The sequence below is a fragment of the Alligator sinensis genome, unplaced genomic scaffold (genome assembly GCF_000455745.1).
Source record: "Alligator sinensis unplaced genomic scaffold, ASM45574v1 scaffold512_1, whole genome shotgun sequence".
In the NCBI taxonomy this organism is placed as follows: domain Eukaryota; kingdom Metazoa; phylum Chordata; order Crocodylia; family Alligatoridae; genus Alligator; species Alligator sinensis.
The window spans coordinates 1393671-1410783 of record NW_005842063.1 but is presented as its reverse complement, the minus strand read 5'-3'; the positions used below and the strand labels follow the sequence as shown (position 1 = coordinate 1410783).

General features: G+C 63.4%; 1 protein-coding gene across 1 annotated transcript in view; it reads right to left on the bottom strand.

Moving 5' to 3' along the window:
* The window catches only part of RAP1GAP (RAP1 GTPase activating protein), a 50837-nt gene that overhangs the window by 32131 nt on the left and 1593 nt on the right, over window positions 1–17113 (bottom strand). Inside the window, exon 2 of the mRNA XM_025203703.1 lies at window positions 15353–15388. Within this exon, the coding sequence (XP_025059488.1) occupies window positions 15353–15388 (36 nt within the window). The remainder of the gene's footprint in view (window positions 1–15352; window positions 15389–17113) is intronic.

Below are 17113 nucleotides of genomic sequence, written 5' to 3'. Positions count from 1 at the left end.
GCAAGGCCCCGGCTGGGATGGGCAGTGGGGAGGGCCGGGAGGGGCATCACTTGCCCGTGCAGCGAGGGTCCCACCTGCCCCCAGGCTGCAGAGCGGAGCAGGGTGGGCTTGGCAGTCCCCTGCAGCCCAGGGGGTGGGAGCAGGGGGTGCCCGGCTGCTAAGGGCATGGGGGGGGGGGACAGGAGGGGCAGGGTGCCCCCGATCCCTCCCTTCCAGATGCCCATCATCACAGTTTCGGGTGCCCCAAGCAGGGAGGGGGGTAACCTGGCATCTCCCCCCAGCAGCGCCCACCCCAGCCGCACCCCTCGCGGAGCTCACGTACCCGCAGCCGCAGCCAGCCCCAGCCCCGGCGCTCCGGTCCCTGGCAAGGAGCTCCGCCCCAGGCACGGGGATGCTGGCAGCCGCTCCGCCTTCCTCCGAGGGGCGGGGGACCCGAGAAGGGATGCTCTTGGGCACGGAGAGCCGCCTGCTCCGGGGACAGCTCCTCCTGCTCTGCATTCAAGAGACCCCTGGGGACAGGGGTTTGCTCAGATCCTCGAGACCCCCGGGATCTCCGGGCTGCCAGCTGCTGTGCCCGCAGTGAAGGGGGTGCAGGGCGAGGGGCTGGGCCATGCTGCAGGCATAGGGCTGCAAGGGGGGGGGGATCTGTACCCCATCCCCTTGTTATGGTCACCACGGCTGGTAAACCCCCGAGTGACCGCTTCCCTCCCCAATGCCCTGCAAGCCCAAGACGTCCGTCACCCCGTCCTGGAGCCAGGCCCAGCTCCTGGGCAGGATACCTGCTTTCCCCAAACATCACTGGGGGTAAAACACAGGCTGGATCCTCCCTGCACTGCCCACGGGGCTCCCGGACAGACTCTTGTGTGCAGGGAAAGGCGCCGGGGGGGGGTTTATTTTGCTGTTAAGCTGCATTTGCGATGAGAAGGCTCCAGTGATCTCCGCGCCCCGGACCCCTGAAGCACCCCTGCTTTTTACTGGCAACGGCAGCCTTTGCTTCCCATCTTACACTGCTACGACGCCCCCGGCTGTGCCATTCGCCTGAGACTCCTGGACTCAAGCCCAAGCCGGCAGCTTGCGCGGAAGAGCCGGCACCACGAGCGCGGAGGCAGTGACGGGCTCCGACTGGGCCTGGACCCTGGAGCGGGGCAAGAAGCCACGCGGGACTGACACGGAGGACCCGGCGCGCTATTAAACAGCAGCCATGTTCCACCCCAGAACGGGCTGCATTTTGGCAGGGGGAGACGATTAGCTTGTGCACTGTGTGCATCGAACTGCATGAGTTTCTTAGGGCTTGGATTAAAGCCCTTTGCAATGGAAGACTGCAAGACCCGACTCTTCTGCCCTCACCTGAGGTCCTGCAAGGAACTCCTTTGGGGTTACGCGAGTCTGGGCCAGTTGTATTATGAATGTCCCACCCTACAGCACCCTTTCCCCTGAGGTCTGAGTGGTCTCTCTCTGCCCCGGCCCCCATCGCACTCCCGGCCACTATGACTCGCTGCACTAGGAGGTATCCCCTGGCTCCCTGCCCGGCACCCTTGTATGCAGACAGGCAGCTCCGAAGTGTCTCGTCCCCAGCCAGCTGGTTGGAGCCACCTTCCTTGCTGAGACCAGATCACTCCGAGCACAAGTGATGCTTGCCCATCCAGGAGCCCACCTGTAATTAAGCAACCCATGTTCGTTAGCTTTAGCACAGCCCTCGGTGCAGCTGCAGCCTCCGCTGTGCAGGGACCTCTGGGAGGAGCGACTGCAGCACGTTCCCGAGGCCTGAGCATCCGTCAGTGCCAAGCCCCGGCAGGAGAGGCTTTTAATTAAAAGGAACAAATGGAAAAACCTTCAGGTTTCTCCGGGACAGGCCGAGGCAGCCAGCAGCCCATTGGGCAGGGGTCGGACCCCTGGGGACCACCACCAGGCACCCTCAGCTCCAGCCCCTGGTGCACCGAAGAGAGGGAAGGTCAGGGCAGGAGCCAGGGAATTAGGCTCCTGGCATGTCCTAGGGCTGCATTTGGAAAGCGTGGCCAGGGGAGGAGACCTGGACTCCTGTCTCGGGGCATGCTGGTGTGAGGGAGCAGCAGGGCCTCCATCAGGAACATGCAAGTAGGCGGCAGCTCCCGATGCTGGCGAGGGGAGGCTGCTCCGCTAAAAGTCCCTGCCCCACAGAGGGGCTCTGCACGGCTGCAGGGGGCTGCATCAGATGCCGCAAGGGCAGGGCCTGAGTGCCAGGCTGTGCCCCCCGGGCTGGGATGGAGGCCGTGACCTTCAGACACTCAATGGATAGGAGCCGCCCTCCCAGACCTCAACCTCAGGTCTCAGCAAAGCCAGCCTCCGAGAGCACTGGCACGCATCAGGACGCCGGCCCAAGCGTTCGCCTCCCTGCCCTGCTACTGACCTGCTGCACGGCCTTGGGCAAGTCAAGCGATTGCTGTGTGCCTCAGTTTCCCCCTCTGTAAAATGGCCATAATCCTTCAGCTGGCTGGTCTGCCAAGACAGCGGCTTCCCCAAGGGTAGCAGCACAGACCAGGTATTGGTTTCCCTGTTGGGCGGTTGGTTTCCCTGTAACGTAAGCGACAGGAGATGCTTCCTCATTTGGGGTTTTTCCCCAGTCTGGGGGGCTCGTTTCACCGCCGGTTTCTATAACCCCTGCTACAGGGCAAAACTTTTTCACTGGAGGAGCACTGGCACAGGGCTGGCCCGGGTCCAGCTGCGTGGTACCCAGGCGGGCCAGGGTATCTAGCAGCGCAATCAAGGAAGGAGCTAAAGCACTCTGGGCTGAGCGGTCCCTATGGCAACCGGGGGCAGCCACGACGAACCTCCGCTACTAATTGATTGACAATTATAATTGGATAAGCGCGTAATGATGGTGACAAATCACGCTGCGAACCGCAGCCATCTGCGCGGACGGCAGGGAGGGAGACCCGTCCCATCACGCCTTCCCGCAGAGCTCCCTGCGCCTGGAGGATGAGCAGCGAGGACCCGCTCCCCGCACAGGGCTCCATCCCCTCTGCCCTCCCCGCAGCACCCGGGCCTGCCCCGGGGCATCCGCCCAGCTACCAGCCTTCGCAGCTCTGCATCCCTTCCAGCACCCTGGGACCAGGCAGGTCTCCGGCTGTCGTGATGCGGGAGGGCATCCGTGCCCAGCTCCGTCCGGAGCCCGGCTAGTCATTTCCTATGTCGATGCAGAGACCGGAGCAGTCCTCAGGCCGGCTGTGCGGCTCCACGTGGCCTCCAAAACCGTGATGGTGCAAGAGGCATTGCGGGGGGTACTGGGATGGGCCTGGTCTCCCCGCACCCCTGCTCAGTGGGGCTCTCCCCAGCCAGGGAGCTGCCAGGCCCCTGCTCTGGGCTCTCCTTCAGCTCTGGGGCTGTCTGATCTGCATATGCAAATATGCAAATGAGATGTTTATTTGTTTCTGTAGTGACGGGGCGCTGCGGCACTCCCCGACCCCATGCATCTCCTCCGTCAGTCCCGACCGGCGCAAGGGGGGCATGGCTCCCTGCCCAGCACCTCCGTTGTTTCCTTTGGGCCTCTGGTTACAGCAGCCATCGCCTCCGTCCCCCTTTCCATCCATGGGCCTCAGAGCAATCGCACCGCCCTGTTTACAGGCGGGGAGACCGAGGCATGGGATGACGGCGTGGTCAGACGAGCCAGATCTCATGCCCCCCTAGCTTGGCCCTTGCATCCCCCAGCCCCATCCGTCCGGGAGCTGAAGCCCGGGCGCTCCCCGCACTAGACGAGCGAGGCCGGTTGTTTCATACCCTCCTCTCCCTGCCCAACTCTTCCGACTTCTCGCTGCCCAGACCGGCTCCTCCCTGCCGCAGCATCTGCAGCCGGCCCCTACCTGTGAATGCCAGAGAGCTTCATAGGCATGGGGGCCAAATCCTTCCTGCCCCCACGATGCCTGCTAGGCCGTAGCCACGAGCTCTGTTCCTGTCTTGCTTATGCTGTGGGGTCAACGAGGAGTGACCCCGTTGGCGCGGCCTCGGGAGAGGAGGCAGCTGTCAAAGCCGGCCCGGCTGGAGCCGCGGGAGAGCGGCCCCCGGCCCCCAGAGGGATTTGCCGATAAGTCTCGCTGACGGGATTACCGGCTTGCAGCTAAGCGTGCAGCGAGCTTCCGGAAACAAAGCCATCTGATGCAATAGATGCACCTGATCTTCCCCGCTCGCGGCTGCAGCCCGTTTGCAGCACAAAGCTGATTGCCACAAAGCCTGCCCAGCCCGGGGGGGTCGGACACCAGACGCAACACCAGGCACAGCGGTGCTCAGAGATGGGCCGTCACGTGGCAGCATCGTGAGCTGCGGGCTGCCGTGTCTCCTGGGGTCTGCCTGGCCGTAGGCGATGGGGAACCAGCCCTGAGCGCACGCCGAAGGGCAACCGTTTGCAGCATCGCTCACATTTGCAAAGACGTGCCAGTCACGACAGCCTCGTTTTGCTTTGATGCTCGCTTACAGGTGGGCATGCCCAGGGGACAGCTGGGTGGGGGCTGTCTTGCAATATTGGCTCTTCCCTCCTCTGCCTTATCCTGCGTTACCAGCTCTGGGGCAGGGGCTGCTTCTTGCCACGGCTCCGTCCTGCACGATGCAGCCCCTGGCACCACGGAGCAGCCCGGCTCCCTATGCACAGCAACAATCCCTGCCTCTTCGTCCCTCCGACCTCTGGGCTGCTCCTATTTCCAGCTCCTGCTGCCTGCAATCTGTTAGGCACCAAAGAGGTCCTGGACGCAGGCCCCTCTCTGCAATTGCTGCCGGGTCCCCATCCTGAAAACAGGTGACTTTGGAGCAAAGGGCCCTGAACTAGGCCCTGCGGACCCACAGCAAGCCTCCCGCTTGCCTCACAACGGCTGCCTTGCTGCTGCAATCGTGCCTCCGCTACCTGCTAGCACCAGGTCCCGGAGGGGGTGGCACCCAGCTGGCATCCTCTCCGGACGCGTGGAAGTTGCCAGGCTCTGGGAAGGATGACCCGGGCCTCTTGGTGCTCAGAGAGCTGTGGGTTGCTGCATCTCCTGGGGTCTGCCTGGCCCTAGGGGACTGGGATCCAGCCCTGAGCACACGTCCGAGGGCAACCGTTCACAGCATCGCTCACATTTTCAAAGCTAGGGAAGTGACTTGGAAGCCGGGATCCCATTGACCACGAAGGACTCTTCAGGTCTGAGTCACTTTGACAAAACAGATCCTAGGTGCTTAAGTCACGAAGGATGAAATTTCCAAAGGGATTGAGGCACTAAAAAATTCATATAGGTGCCTTGTACGATTTCCAGGGCCCCTCGGCCCTAGGCATCTGACTGGAGACAGGGAGCTGTGCTGTCCTTTCTGCAGACGGCGCATGCGGACCCAAGCGAGCACATGCGCGTGTGCGCGTGCGTGCATAATGTGTGGGCGTGTGTCCCTTGCCACGGCTTGTCCCAGTTCCCCGGGCCGGGCGCGCCGGCTGGCAAGCTCACTCCACGTTCCTGCAGCGGCCGAGCAGAGCCGGAGCCGAATCCCTGGCTGATGCATAATGCATCAAAACCTGCCTCTTGCTTTCTGTTCCCAGCTGCATCCCAGCGAGCGCCTGTTGTTGTGTTCCAGTTCAGACGCAGCTCAAACACCGACCGAGCCCCACGATGGGAGAGGGTTGGAGGAGAAAGATCCCCTCTGCTCCCCAGACAGATAACCCTTGCCAGGGACAGTCGGGGCCCTCGCAGCAACCCGCTCTTCTATCATGTCCCATGTCGCCTCTCAAAGCCGGGTCCTTGTCCCCTGACTCGAGGCAGGCAGTCGAGAGACGCAGGGGAAGCGGGCGCAGCTCCATGCTCAGACGGGGAGTCAGGGGAGGCTGCCGTATGCCGGAGCAGCCCCAGGGCTGCTCAATCTCACACCAAAGCTCCCCATCTGGGAGGCACGAAGCCAGCTTTCTGTTCCTTCTCCTGGAGCCCCGATCCCAATGACCCCGGGCATTTGACGCTGCAACCCTCACGGCATTGCGGTACAGACACTCTCCTCTTTCTCTGCTTTCCTTCCTCTTTCTCAGGCTGTTTCCTTCCTCCCTGCCTTCCCCTCCGATCCAATCCAGGGCATTTCTAAGGCTCTATTCATTGCGCTCTCTCAGCATCTGCGGCTCCCTCCTCCGGGATAGCTCTGCCGGTGGGAACGAGGTCCGGACATGACTTGGGCCTGCTAACGCCATCAGGACCCGGGGAAGAGAAGCAGCCCTGCATGTGCAATGCCTATGAGAGTGTGTGTGGGGGGGGTCTCTTTTCCCTCACCACCCCATCCGCTTGAAGGGGTGCCCGTGGGCTCACCCCAAACCTCTGCAACCTTCCTCCCCTTGCTCCGCTGCTTGCTCCATGGGCCCTGTGATGCATCACGGGATGCAGCGAGTGAACATCGGGAGGTGGCTGGGATGGGGGGGAGCCCTGGGAGGAGATTTCCAAAGGGCTGGGATGTGTGCTTCCCCGCCCCCCCGGCTTCTCTTGCACACGCAGGACACAAGTGGATATCAGTGAAGCACCCAAACAGCTCCTTCCCCCAGCTGATCATTCCCCGCTATGCTTCGCTGACCAAGCCCCTTGGCCAAACGGCTCCGCGGAGAGGCCTGGTTTTCTGCAGCTCAACATGGATAGAAAACTGCAAAAGCACCGACAACTCCGCCTCTCTGGCCTTCCTCGCCCTCCCAAAGGGAATGGAGGTGCAACATCTGTCTCCTCTCCCAGCAGTAGTGTGAAGCCAGGCTAGAGAAAGCCCTGGGGTCTGCCAGCCGACCCACCACTTCCAAGGAACAACAGCATTGCCTCGTCCCATGCGCCGGCCTCGGGGTCGAGCCGGGCTGAGCCCCTCCGGCAAGACGCTGTAGGAGGAGAGCCGCGGACAGCGCCTGCCCGGGGGGAGCTTCGGTTGCAAGAGGTGGAAAGAGCTTAATGCTTAATTCAGTGTCCACGTGGCACCGAGTCTCTACAGCACCTGGCACCACGAGGCCTACTCTACAGCCAGACAAATGCTGATGCCACCTGCCTGCCCTGCGGGTCCCCCGCGAACAGATGCGTGAACCCCTACATTGAAGTCCCAGCTCCCTCGGCTCTGGGAGACCGGGGCCAGCCTTGACCCAGGGGAGCCCAGCCCAGCCCAGCCCAGCCCAGCTCACCCCGAAGGACACGGCGAGGGTCTCTACCTGTCGTGCCTCCTCCTCTTCCGGGCGCGGTACAGCAGGCCGATGAGGATGGTCAGTGCGCGCAGCTTCGTCCGTTTGGAGGGCATGGCGGCCTCCCGACGGGTGCAGCGGGGCCGGGGGCTCTACGAAATCAGCCCCATCGGTCCCAAGGAGCCGGGTCTCCTCGCAGGGCAGGTGCCCGCTCCTGGCTGTGGAGACCGAGGTGCCGGGGCACGTCTCTGGAGGGCTGCAGCAATCCCAGCGGCTCCCTCGGGCCCAGGAGACTCCCCCCTTTGCCAGGCAGCTGGGAGACCTGAGCCGGCTCAGCGCGCCTTGCTGCCTATTGCCAGCTTCTCTGCAGAGCTGGACGGCTCACGCAAGCCGCCCCTCGCCGCTCCGCTCCCAGCTGCTTTCCACCGCGCTGTGCCCGAGCAAGCCCCCTCTGGCCCCGCGCTCCGTGCAGCCGGGGCCACCCCCTCCCTTTCCTCCGGAGCTGCTTTATCTGGGCCAGGCCTGGGAGGATGGAGCACCGCTGGCCTAGATGGGACCGGCGATGGGGAAACTTAGCAAGCCCTGAATGATGATCAGCCATCAGATCCCTCCAGCCCCCCGGCCCAGCCACGTCCTACAAAGCCACGGGGTTGCAGCCAACGCCCGCAGCCGGTGAGGATATGTTCACGGTCTCCTCGACCGGCCCAGCACCAAAGCTGGCTGGTCTGGGAGCCGAAGCCCCAGCTCTCTGCAGTGCCCCGAGGCGCACGGAGCTGGCCCGGGGCAGGAAGGAGGAGCCCGCCCGTCTGTCTGGATCGATCCCCAGGCAGGGAGGGACAGCTCGGCGCTCCCGGCCGGGGGATTTTCTGCCTTTCAAGGCAGGCTTTGGAACAAATCCCTGGCCCCATGCCTGGCCGGCGGGAGGGGGAAGGGGTGCAGCCCATTGATCTGATGCTTTTAATCTCAGCCGTTATCGACACGCTGCAGCCGCGGGACGTGGGGAGCGAACGGGCCGGGAGGATTAGCCAGACAAAGGCAGCGCCTCCCAGTCCCGTGGCCCCAGCAGTCCTCCCAGGAGGGCCACGGCCAGGAGCGCGTGCCAGCTCGCGGTGCCCAGGCCGGCAGGCAGCGGGGCTGGGTCTGCTCTGCGCGGAGCAGCTCCTTTGCCGGTGCAGCTCTCCGAGGCACGGGACTGGATGCAGCCCTAACGACACCAGCTAATCACCCACGAACCAGCCCCGTCAGCTGTCGGGCTGCGGAGGAACAAGCCTGGCGGCCCAGGGGCTGCGGCGGGACGGCCACCTGCCCAGAAGCAGCTCTTGCCTTTGGTGCTAACAGCAAGGCAGCTCCGGGTGCCTCTGACCAAGGGGTCAGGCATAGCCCGCCACGAGGGACGACTGGCCACAGACAGGCTCCGGTTGGCCGTCCCAGCCCCCATAGAGAAGCAGGGCTGGCAGGGAGCTGCGGAGGTCACATCCAGTCCAAGCCCTGCTTGAGGCAGGATCAGCCCTGTGCAAACCAGCCCAGACAAACCCGTCATCTAAACTCTTCGTACAATGCCGCCAGCCCTGAAGTGGCACCAGACATCACATCCGGACCTGCCACAGCCGCCAATGCCTTGCTTGTGTGAAGGGGTGTTAATCGATGCTCGAGGGATGCCAGGCAGAGCCCGTGCTCCTGCTGCAGGGGAAGGCAAAACCCTCCATGTCGGTGCCAATCTGACCGGGGGGTGGGCATCCCATCTTGACCCTAAATACGGCATCGGTCTGAGCCTGAGCGCAGGAGCAAGACCCTCTAGCAGCGTACCCCCGCTCGCCGCCCTCCAGCCAGGACGTGCGGGGTCGGTGCCAGCAGGAGCATTGGCACAAGCCAGCCCCATCCCCAGCCTGGGCTGCAGCCTCTGGGGGAGGCTTCAAACCCCCTAACACATGGAGCAGAAAGCGGGTAGGAGCAACCGGCACAGCCCAGAAACTTGGGAAATCCCATAGCAGAGCACAGGCATCGCTGCATCCCAGTGCCCGTCCAGCCTCTCCTTGACACCTCCAGGGACAGAGAGTCCTCCCGTCCCTGGCGTCCATCCCACGGCCTCCCTGCACTGACACCGAAGACGTTTTCCCTGGTCTCCAACCTAAACCAACTTTGCCATAACTTCCAGCCGCTGCTCTGCATCCTCCTCTCTGCAGCAAGATCCTCCTCTCTGCTCCTACTCTCTCCATCATCCCCGAGGGCCAAGCAAGTCCCCAAGTTGGCGTCACCTTGATGCTGGTTGCTGCCAGCCCTGCCACACACCCCTCGCTCCAGGGGTTTTCAGCTCAATGCGTTTCCCGCAGAAAAGGCAGATGGCTTGAACCCGGCACTTCTCGCAGGGCTCAGGAAGGAGCCTGTGGCGGGAAGGAGATCGGCGGCACCCGGCAGGCTCGGCTCCTTTCGGCTGGGAAAGGATCTCTTGTGGGTGCTTGGCATGCACGCGCTCTGCATCGCTCTCCGCCTCCTCTCGCCCCGTGGAAGTTTCCCAGAGATGCAGACGGTCAAGCCTCAGTGCGTGTGAAACCGCAGCCTCGTTTCCCAGCCAGCTCCCTTCTTCAGAGGCCTGAAGAGCAGGAGGTCAGATCCCGTGGGGTTTGTGGGGCATGGCTTGTGCTCCTTTGGAAACCGCCTCTGTGGAAGCAGATCCGGACTTGACCGCTGCTCGGGGCAGGGGCGTGGGAGCAGGCTCTCCCCGTGCTGCACGGCTGCAACGTGCCCGGTGCCTCTCCCCACCTGAAGCCCCAGCCCTCGTCTGGCGCCACGGGTCTCCGAGCCCACGCGATAATGCATGCGGTGCAAGGATGGAGCGGGACGCAGAGTCCTTTCCACGTGCCCCCGTGAAGGACATGACAAAACCATCGGCACCGTGTATAATGGAGGAGCTGCCGCAGCAGGTGGTGCCCGGCTGGGTCCGCTGGTATTTTGCATTCATGTTTCATTTGCATGACGTGGCCCCCTCGTTAATCACTGCTCTGCGCGGTGTTTCATTACTGGGAGAGAGCAGGGGGCCAGGCTGGGCGCCGGGTTGGCAGCGAGTGAGGACGGAGCCTCTCCCTAACACAGCTCCCGTCCCGAGCGCTTGCTTGAGGTTTGGGTGTTGGGAAACACCCCGCAGAAGCAGACACGACCTCCAAAGCGTTCGGCTCAAGTCCCTTCTCTGCGCGAGCTCCCTGGCTTGGCGCTCGGGCTGTCTGAGCCCCCACAACAAACTTGACCTTGAATTCCCAGCATTGAAAAAAAACCCCTTAAAGCAAAAACAAAGACAGCAGAAAGGCTCTTCAGCGGGCTGCTCAAAGCAGTGCAAAGCAGCAAATGGAGCCTGGGTCTCTGCCTCTTTCTGCCTCCGCACATCCCCTAAATGGCAGATCTGGAGTCTGAAGAGCTCCCAACCATCAGGCCTTGAGGTCGAGATTGCACAGGGGTGGCACACGTGGTTTGCAGACAGGCAGAGGTGGGATCTCACAGCAGTCACAGGTGTATCTGCAAAGAGACCCTCTGCTGTGACCCCAGGAAGCCACGTTCTCCCCCCAGCGGCAGGGAGAGGACCGAGGGCATCGCGGACGCATGACGGAGCAGGGGGCCGGCTCATTCCCTGGCCCCAGGGCACGAGGGGCTGGCGTGGGGGTGGATCGATGCCAGAGGCGAAGGAAGCAGCACCTGGGCAGGCCCCAGACAGGCTGGAGCGGGATCGATTTGCTCCGAGGCCCCTTCCGGCTGCTGAGGCTGCCGGGGATCGATGCGCGAAGCAGCCGCACGCCGGGGAAGCCGAGGCTGTGTCCAGCCTTCAGGAAAGATCGATGGTCGGAGGAAGGAGGGGCAGCCTTGGCATTCAAGCTCCTTCCAGCCAGGGGCCTGTCTTGGCTGGCCAGTGCCTGCTCTCCACTTTGTCCTGTTTCTGCCCTTCTACCTCAAATGAGATATTTCCTCCTCCTGCAATCGGTCTGGTCAGGCACCAAATAAGAAACCTCATGGTCCAAGCAGCCCCAGTAGCCACGGCCTCCACTGCCGCTGCCAAATGCAGCTGCCTCTGGTGTGGAACAGCCAGAGAGAAGAGGAGGAGAGTCCCTGCACCCGCAGCGCATGCGCAAGGAAGCAGGAGGGGGAGAGGAAAGGGCCTGGGTTGGACTTTAGCCAGGAGATTTCATAGACATTCGGGCTGGAAGGGACCTCGGAAGATCATCGAGTCCAGCCCCCCCCCCCGCCCCAGGGGCAGGAAGTCAGCTGGGGTCATAGGATCCCAGCAAGATAAGCATCCAATTTACTGTTGAAGGTGTTCAATGTAGGTACATGAACCACCTCCGGTGGCAGGCTGTTCCAGACCCTGGGGGCTCGGACAGTAAAAAAATTCTTCCTTATGTCCAGCCTGAAACGGTCTTGCAGGAGTTTCTGACCGTTCGACCTAGTCGTCATCCCTTGGGGCGCTCTGGTGAACAATCGTCCCCCTAGATCCTGGTGGTCACCCCTGATAAACTTGTAGGTGGCCATCAGATCACCCCTGAGCCTGCGCTTTTCCAGGCTAAAGAGCCCCAGGGCTCTCAGCCTGTCATCGTAGGGTCTGCTTCCCTGACCTCTGATCATGCGCGTGGCTCTTCTCTGCACTCTCTCAAGCTTCTCCACATCCTTTTTGAATTGTGGAGCCCAAAACTGGACGCAGTACTCCAGCTGCGGCCTCACTAAGGCCGAGTACAGGGGGAGAATGACGTCCCAGGATTTGCTTGAGAAGCATCTATGAATGCAAGCCAGCGTTTTGGTGGCTTTATTGGTCACAGCATCGCATTGCAGGCTCGTGTTCATCTTGTGGTAAGTCATGACCACCAAGTCCCTTTCTTCCATAGTGCTAGCCAGAGTAGCACTGCCGAGCCTATAAGGATGCTGCGGGTTTTTCTTCCCAAGGTGGAGAACCTTGCATTTTTCGGTGTTGAACACCATCAGATTCTCATCTGCCCATTTCTTGAGCCTGTCCAGGTCAGCCTGGATCACCCGCCTGTCTTCTGGTGTGGATGCTTTGCCCCAGAGTTTGGTGTCATCAGCGAACTTGGCCAACTTGGAGATGAGCACACAAATGCCACCTGTGAAGACTTAGCCACTGTGACCGGAGAAGGACACATGCAGTCAGTGCTCAGCGTAGGATCCTTATCCACAATGCCCAAACAATGCACATTACCCACAACGCGCGGGGAACGCACACATTACCCCGTTGCTCACACAGCCCGAGAGGCCGTGCATGCTGTCCTCCCGCGTCTCCGTGGGAGAGCGTGACCCTCACTGCCGAGGGACTGCGTGCCACTGCCCGGTGCCCACAGGACTCCCGTGACCCAGGCTGCCCTGGGAGCACTCCCTGCCCGCAGGCCCAGGCTTGGCTCCAAACACCACCCTCTTGGGGAACGCAGCTGCCCGTGGGACCCAGTGCCGGCACCGGAGCCTCGCGGCGCTTGGAGGGGGAACGTCAGCCCTGCTGGACACCTGTCTGAAGCAGCGACCTTCCCCTGGGCCACATCTTCACCCAAACCAGCTCTGCCACAGACTCCCCGCATGTCCACGGGCATGTCACTTAGCCTCTGTGCAATGGGTGTGAGAGCTGCACCCCCTTTCAGGGTGCAGGGAAGACAAATGCACTGAGACACGCAGTGCATGTGCCACAGCCCAGGGCCCTGCACGTGCCAAGCTAGGAGCAGCTTAGGTCAAGACCGCTCTGCAGGGTTTTCCATGCTGACATGGCTACCACGGAGCAAGGGGAAGCCCAGCCCATGGCTCAGAAATCCCCTCAGCAGCTTCCTCCGAGCGGGCGCAGAGGCAGGCTGCTGCCTTGGGTCTGGGCAGCGTTCAGGGCACGCTGCAAAGACCATCTGTTGCCTGCAGGAAGGAGGAGCTGAGGGGGCTCCTCGGGAGCACGGTGGGGGCAGGGCACCTCCTGCTGCTTGGAATTAGTGGCTGGTGAGTTATTTAACGAGATGCCGGGGGCGGAAGGGCTGTTGCACACAGGGGACTATTCCTCGGAGGACTGGCATTTTCAGAGCCCACCAGGGAGCCTGCATCTCTAAATGCACGCATTTGTTGCTGCTGTGTGTGTCCCCGGCACGTCAGGAGCATGCCCTGCACTCCCCATCTCCCTTCCAGGCAGACCCACCCAGAAATGGAGCAGAGAAGAGCCTGCCGCTCCCAAGCTGGATGCAGGGAGGCTGAGACTGGCAGCGAAGGGCACCCTTCGGCCTTAGGGCAGGAGGGATGGGTGCGGGGGTGCCTGTGGCAGCAGCCTCAGGTATGCCCGTGACCCCCAGTCAAGGTGTTTCAGCTGCTGCAGTGATACCCAGGGGAGGGTGGGCACGGATGTCGTGCTAGCCTGCCCTTTGGAGTCGGCTTCCTGCCAGGCGGAAGCATGCCCAGCACCCAACGCAAAGCATTCATGCCGCTCTCTCCAAGCACAAGGCGCCCCAGGAATTGCACAGCAGGGCCCAGCTCCCCCTGGGAGCGCCAGCCACGTCTGACTTAGTCCTTGCCCCAGCACCGGCGCTGCTTTAGCATCTAGAGGCCTCGGCGAAGGCCAGGACCTCGCTGCGCTGAGAGCTGCCTGGCCCCAAGAGCTCGCGGCCTGAGCGGACCAGACAGGGTGTTGCACGGCCGGGGCAGGGCTGGGAGCAAGAGCCCAGGGCTCCGGGGCTGTGCTGCCTTTTTGCACGCCCCAATCAGGGGCCGAGGGAGCATCTCCTCCTGGTAATGCAATGCGGGATCATCCCCATAGCTGGCAGCCCAGCACCTTCCCCGCTGCTGGAGGAGCTCCCCCGGGGCCGCGGGGTTGAAGCTGCCAGGCTGCTCCTCACCCCTTTTGCAGGGCATGTGGATGCCACCACGCGGCTGCCGGCTCCGTCCCCGGGCAGAGGAGGGTGCTGGGCTGGGATGCAGCACAGAAACGCCATGCGTAGGCCAGCTCGGGGCCCACGGGGTGCCTGTGGCAGGGCCCCAGATGCCTTGGGGACTGCCCCCCCCATGCTCTCCCTCCGCGGAGCGGGGAGCGTCTCCCCCCAAAGCACAATGCCCCTTTCAGCTCGGCAGGGAGGGCGAGCATCCAAGCATCTGCATCGGCTGGGCTGCGGGCCAGGGAGGCGCCTGAGTGGGCCTATTGTCTGCTCCAGGGCCCCCTTGTTTCCCGGGGAAGGCTGCCCCAGCTGCAGGGCCTGATCCGGGCTCCAGGGGAGGGAGCGTGCTCCCGGGCTTCCCTTCCAGGCTCCCACCCGACGCAGCGCCAGGAATCGCTTCCCCTCGATGCCCGCCCCGCAGTGCCGCTGGCATGGGCTCCCGTCCCTCTGCCCCTCTGCTTGGCGGGGCGAACCGAGCCTGGCTCTTCCAGGCTCCCCTCCTTCCCCTGCCCTGGTCCAGCGTGCAGGCGCCTCTCCATCCCAGGTCCCGCGGCCCATGCCTTGCACGGGCTCGCTCCTGTCTCTCTTGGAAATGCCACCGCTGCCCCGTGTGCATCCCCCTGCTCCTCAGGGTCACCGCGTGCACTCCGGATGCTCTCCCCCGGCGCGTCGCCCGGGCCCTGGCCTCGTTTCCTCAGCCGGTGGCACGGCCGCACGCCCACCTCGTACGCCAAGGTCACAAGCAGAAAGAGCGAGGCAGACAGCTGCCCTGTCACCGCCGCCAGCCTGACTCCCCTCCCCGCACCGCATCACCAGCGCTTCCCCTAATCCCCCTCTTCTCCGGCTTAACGAACGGCCTCAAGTGCTTTGCTGAAGCCCTGGGAGCCGAGACCCGCTGCACCGCCTTTGTCTGGGAAATCAGCTGTTATCGGAAGGAGCTGTCAGGCCCGCCTGGCGCCATCTCTCTCTCGCAGACAACCCACCGTGCACTTCATTCAGCCCCTGTTCCCTTCACCTCCAGGACTTTAATTATCCCTCCCTCCAGCCTACCACCAGATTTAGCATCTGCTCTTGCCCAGAGCCCTTTCCTGCACCTTGGAGGCTGCGCTGGCTGCTGCACGGTGCCTGCCCGGACGTGGCCGCTTCGCTCCAGACACTTGCGACCAGCCGCACACCTCGCGTGCCGAGATGGAGATCGGCGTCCCCTGCCCTGAGGTTTTGTTTCTGCCTCTGAGGCCGTTTCCTTCCCCTCGCTGGCACTAGTCACCCCCAAGGGCACCGCCTTCGTGAGCCCCTGGGACCAGCAGGTACCATCCCTGCCTGCCCGAGCCGGCCGCCCTCCCCGCGGCGCTGTACTCACCGGAGGTTCCTGGGGTAGATGAACGACTTGTCCACCCTGAAAAACAAGGAGAGAGGGGTCAGAGGGGTCCTGACCCTAGGAGTCAGGTCATAGGAAAGCAGGGCTGGAAGGAGCCACAGGGGTCACCTCTCCTCCAGGCCCCCGCCTGTCCAAACCACCCCGTGCAAATCCTCGTCTAAACCCATGCAGGCAACCCCGTCACGCTGGGGCACCGTGGCGCCCACCATCCAGTTGCTGCCCAGGGGTGTTAGGATCAAATCCAGACTAGCCAGCACCCCCAAGGCTGATGCAGAGGGGAGCGCGGAGAGGGCCGGGGGAAGCCTGTAAGCCTGGCTGGAGGAGTCATGGGACAACCGAGAAGCAGATCCCGGGGCTGGGGGAGTGGGGCAGGCTCCCCGTCCAGGTGGCGCGAGGAGAGGCTGTCGGCAGGGTCAGCGGGGTCGTGATGGCACCCCAGCATCAGGGGGACCCTCCCCAGGGCCCTGGCATGATTGAGAGCAGCTTGGACCGTGGAGCCACGTGGATCCTCTCCCATGGAGCAGGGGAGGGAGGCCGAGTCACCCGGGCTGGTGCTCTGGATGGGAGCCTGATCCAGCACCAAGGGGCCCCGGTCGTGGAGACGGTCGCTCCCCCTTGTCCGGCAGCAGCATCGGGGCAATCTGTGCCAAAGGGCAGGGGCACAAACAACAAACAAGCCCGAGCCTCCGGCCTCGACCCTGGAACCAGTCCGACCGGCCGTGCCGCACTCCTGGCTGTTTAGGGTTAAACACGGCGCGTTTGCAAGCACCGGGCCCCGGCTGCTTTCCCCGGCACCGGCGCTGGCAGCCAGGCCCCCCACACGCAACAGGGCTGAGACCACGGCTTCTCCACCCCTTGGGCCACGCTGGCTCTGCTTGGGAGCACAGAAAGGAACCAGAGCCAGGCAGACCCCTCGGACAGACCCCAGCAGGTCGGACGGCTTTTAACCCTGTTGCCACGTCTGGGTTTATCATGTGCATCGTGTTGCCCCATCAGCACCCCTGGGAGGGCTTGGAGGCACCCCGGGGACTACAGCTGGCCTGAATCGTGGTCGTGCCAGCTCTCAGGTGCACATGACGGGCACAGCCGGCCGCAGCCACCACTCAAGTGGAGGGTCGTAAAGAGCCCGGGTCCAAGCTCAGCCCCGCTCCCCTGACATCGGGGCACACCACGGCCGAGTTGGCCCAGGCTCCAGTGGGGCAGTGCTGCTTGGCCCCGGGCACCCGCTCCTTGGTGTCCCCTGGCTCCAAACAGGCTGGTCAGTCCCCTGCCCGTTTCTAGCCAGCGCAGCAACCAGGTGCTTTGGGGAGGCTAGAGATGCACCAGGGAGCGGGGTTAAACCCTTGGTTTCAGCCTAGGCACCCCCACCTGCCCCTGCTCATGCTCTTTGCAAGCCGTATATTGGCAGCTGGGGCTCGATGCAGCCACGTCACCTCCTGACACGCGTGGACAGCACCAGGGCACCTCTCCTGCGCAGGGAACGCGATGGCAGCGCAGCAGAGCCTCTCCCGCCCCATTACGCACCCGTGAGGCCTGCCAGGGAGGGAGGGGGTTTAGGGGAGCGACCACGTCTTTGCCACGAAAGCTCAAGGGGCAGCACGGCCAGGGCCGCACGGAGAGCCAGCACGCTGCAGGGGCCGGAGCCAGCACACCTGGGTTCCCATCCCAGCCCGGAGCAGCTGGCATGGAAGGGGCTCGGGGGGAAGGACGGAGACAGCCGGGGCCACAACACAGCCCGCCACG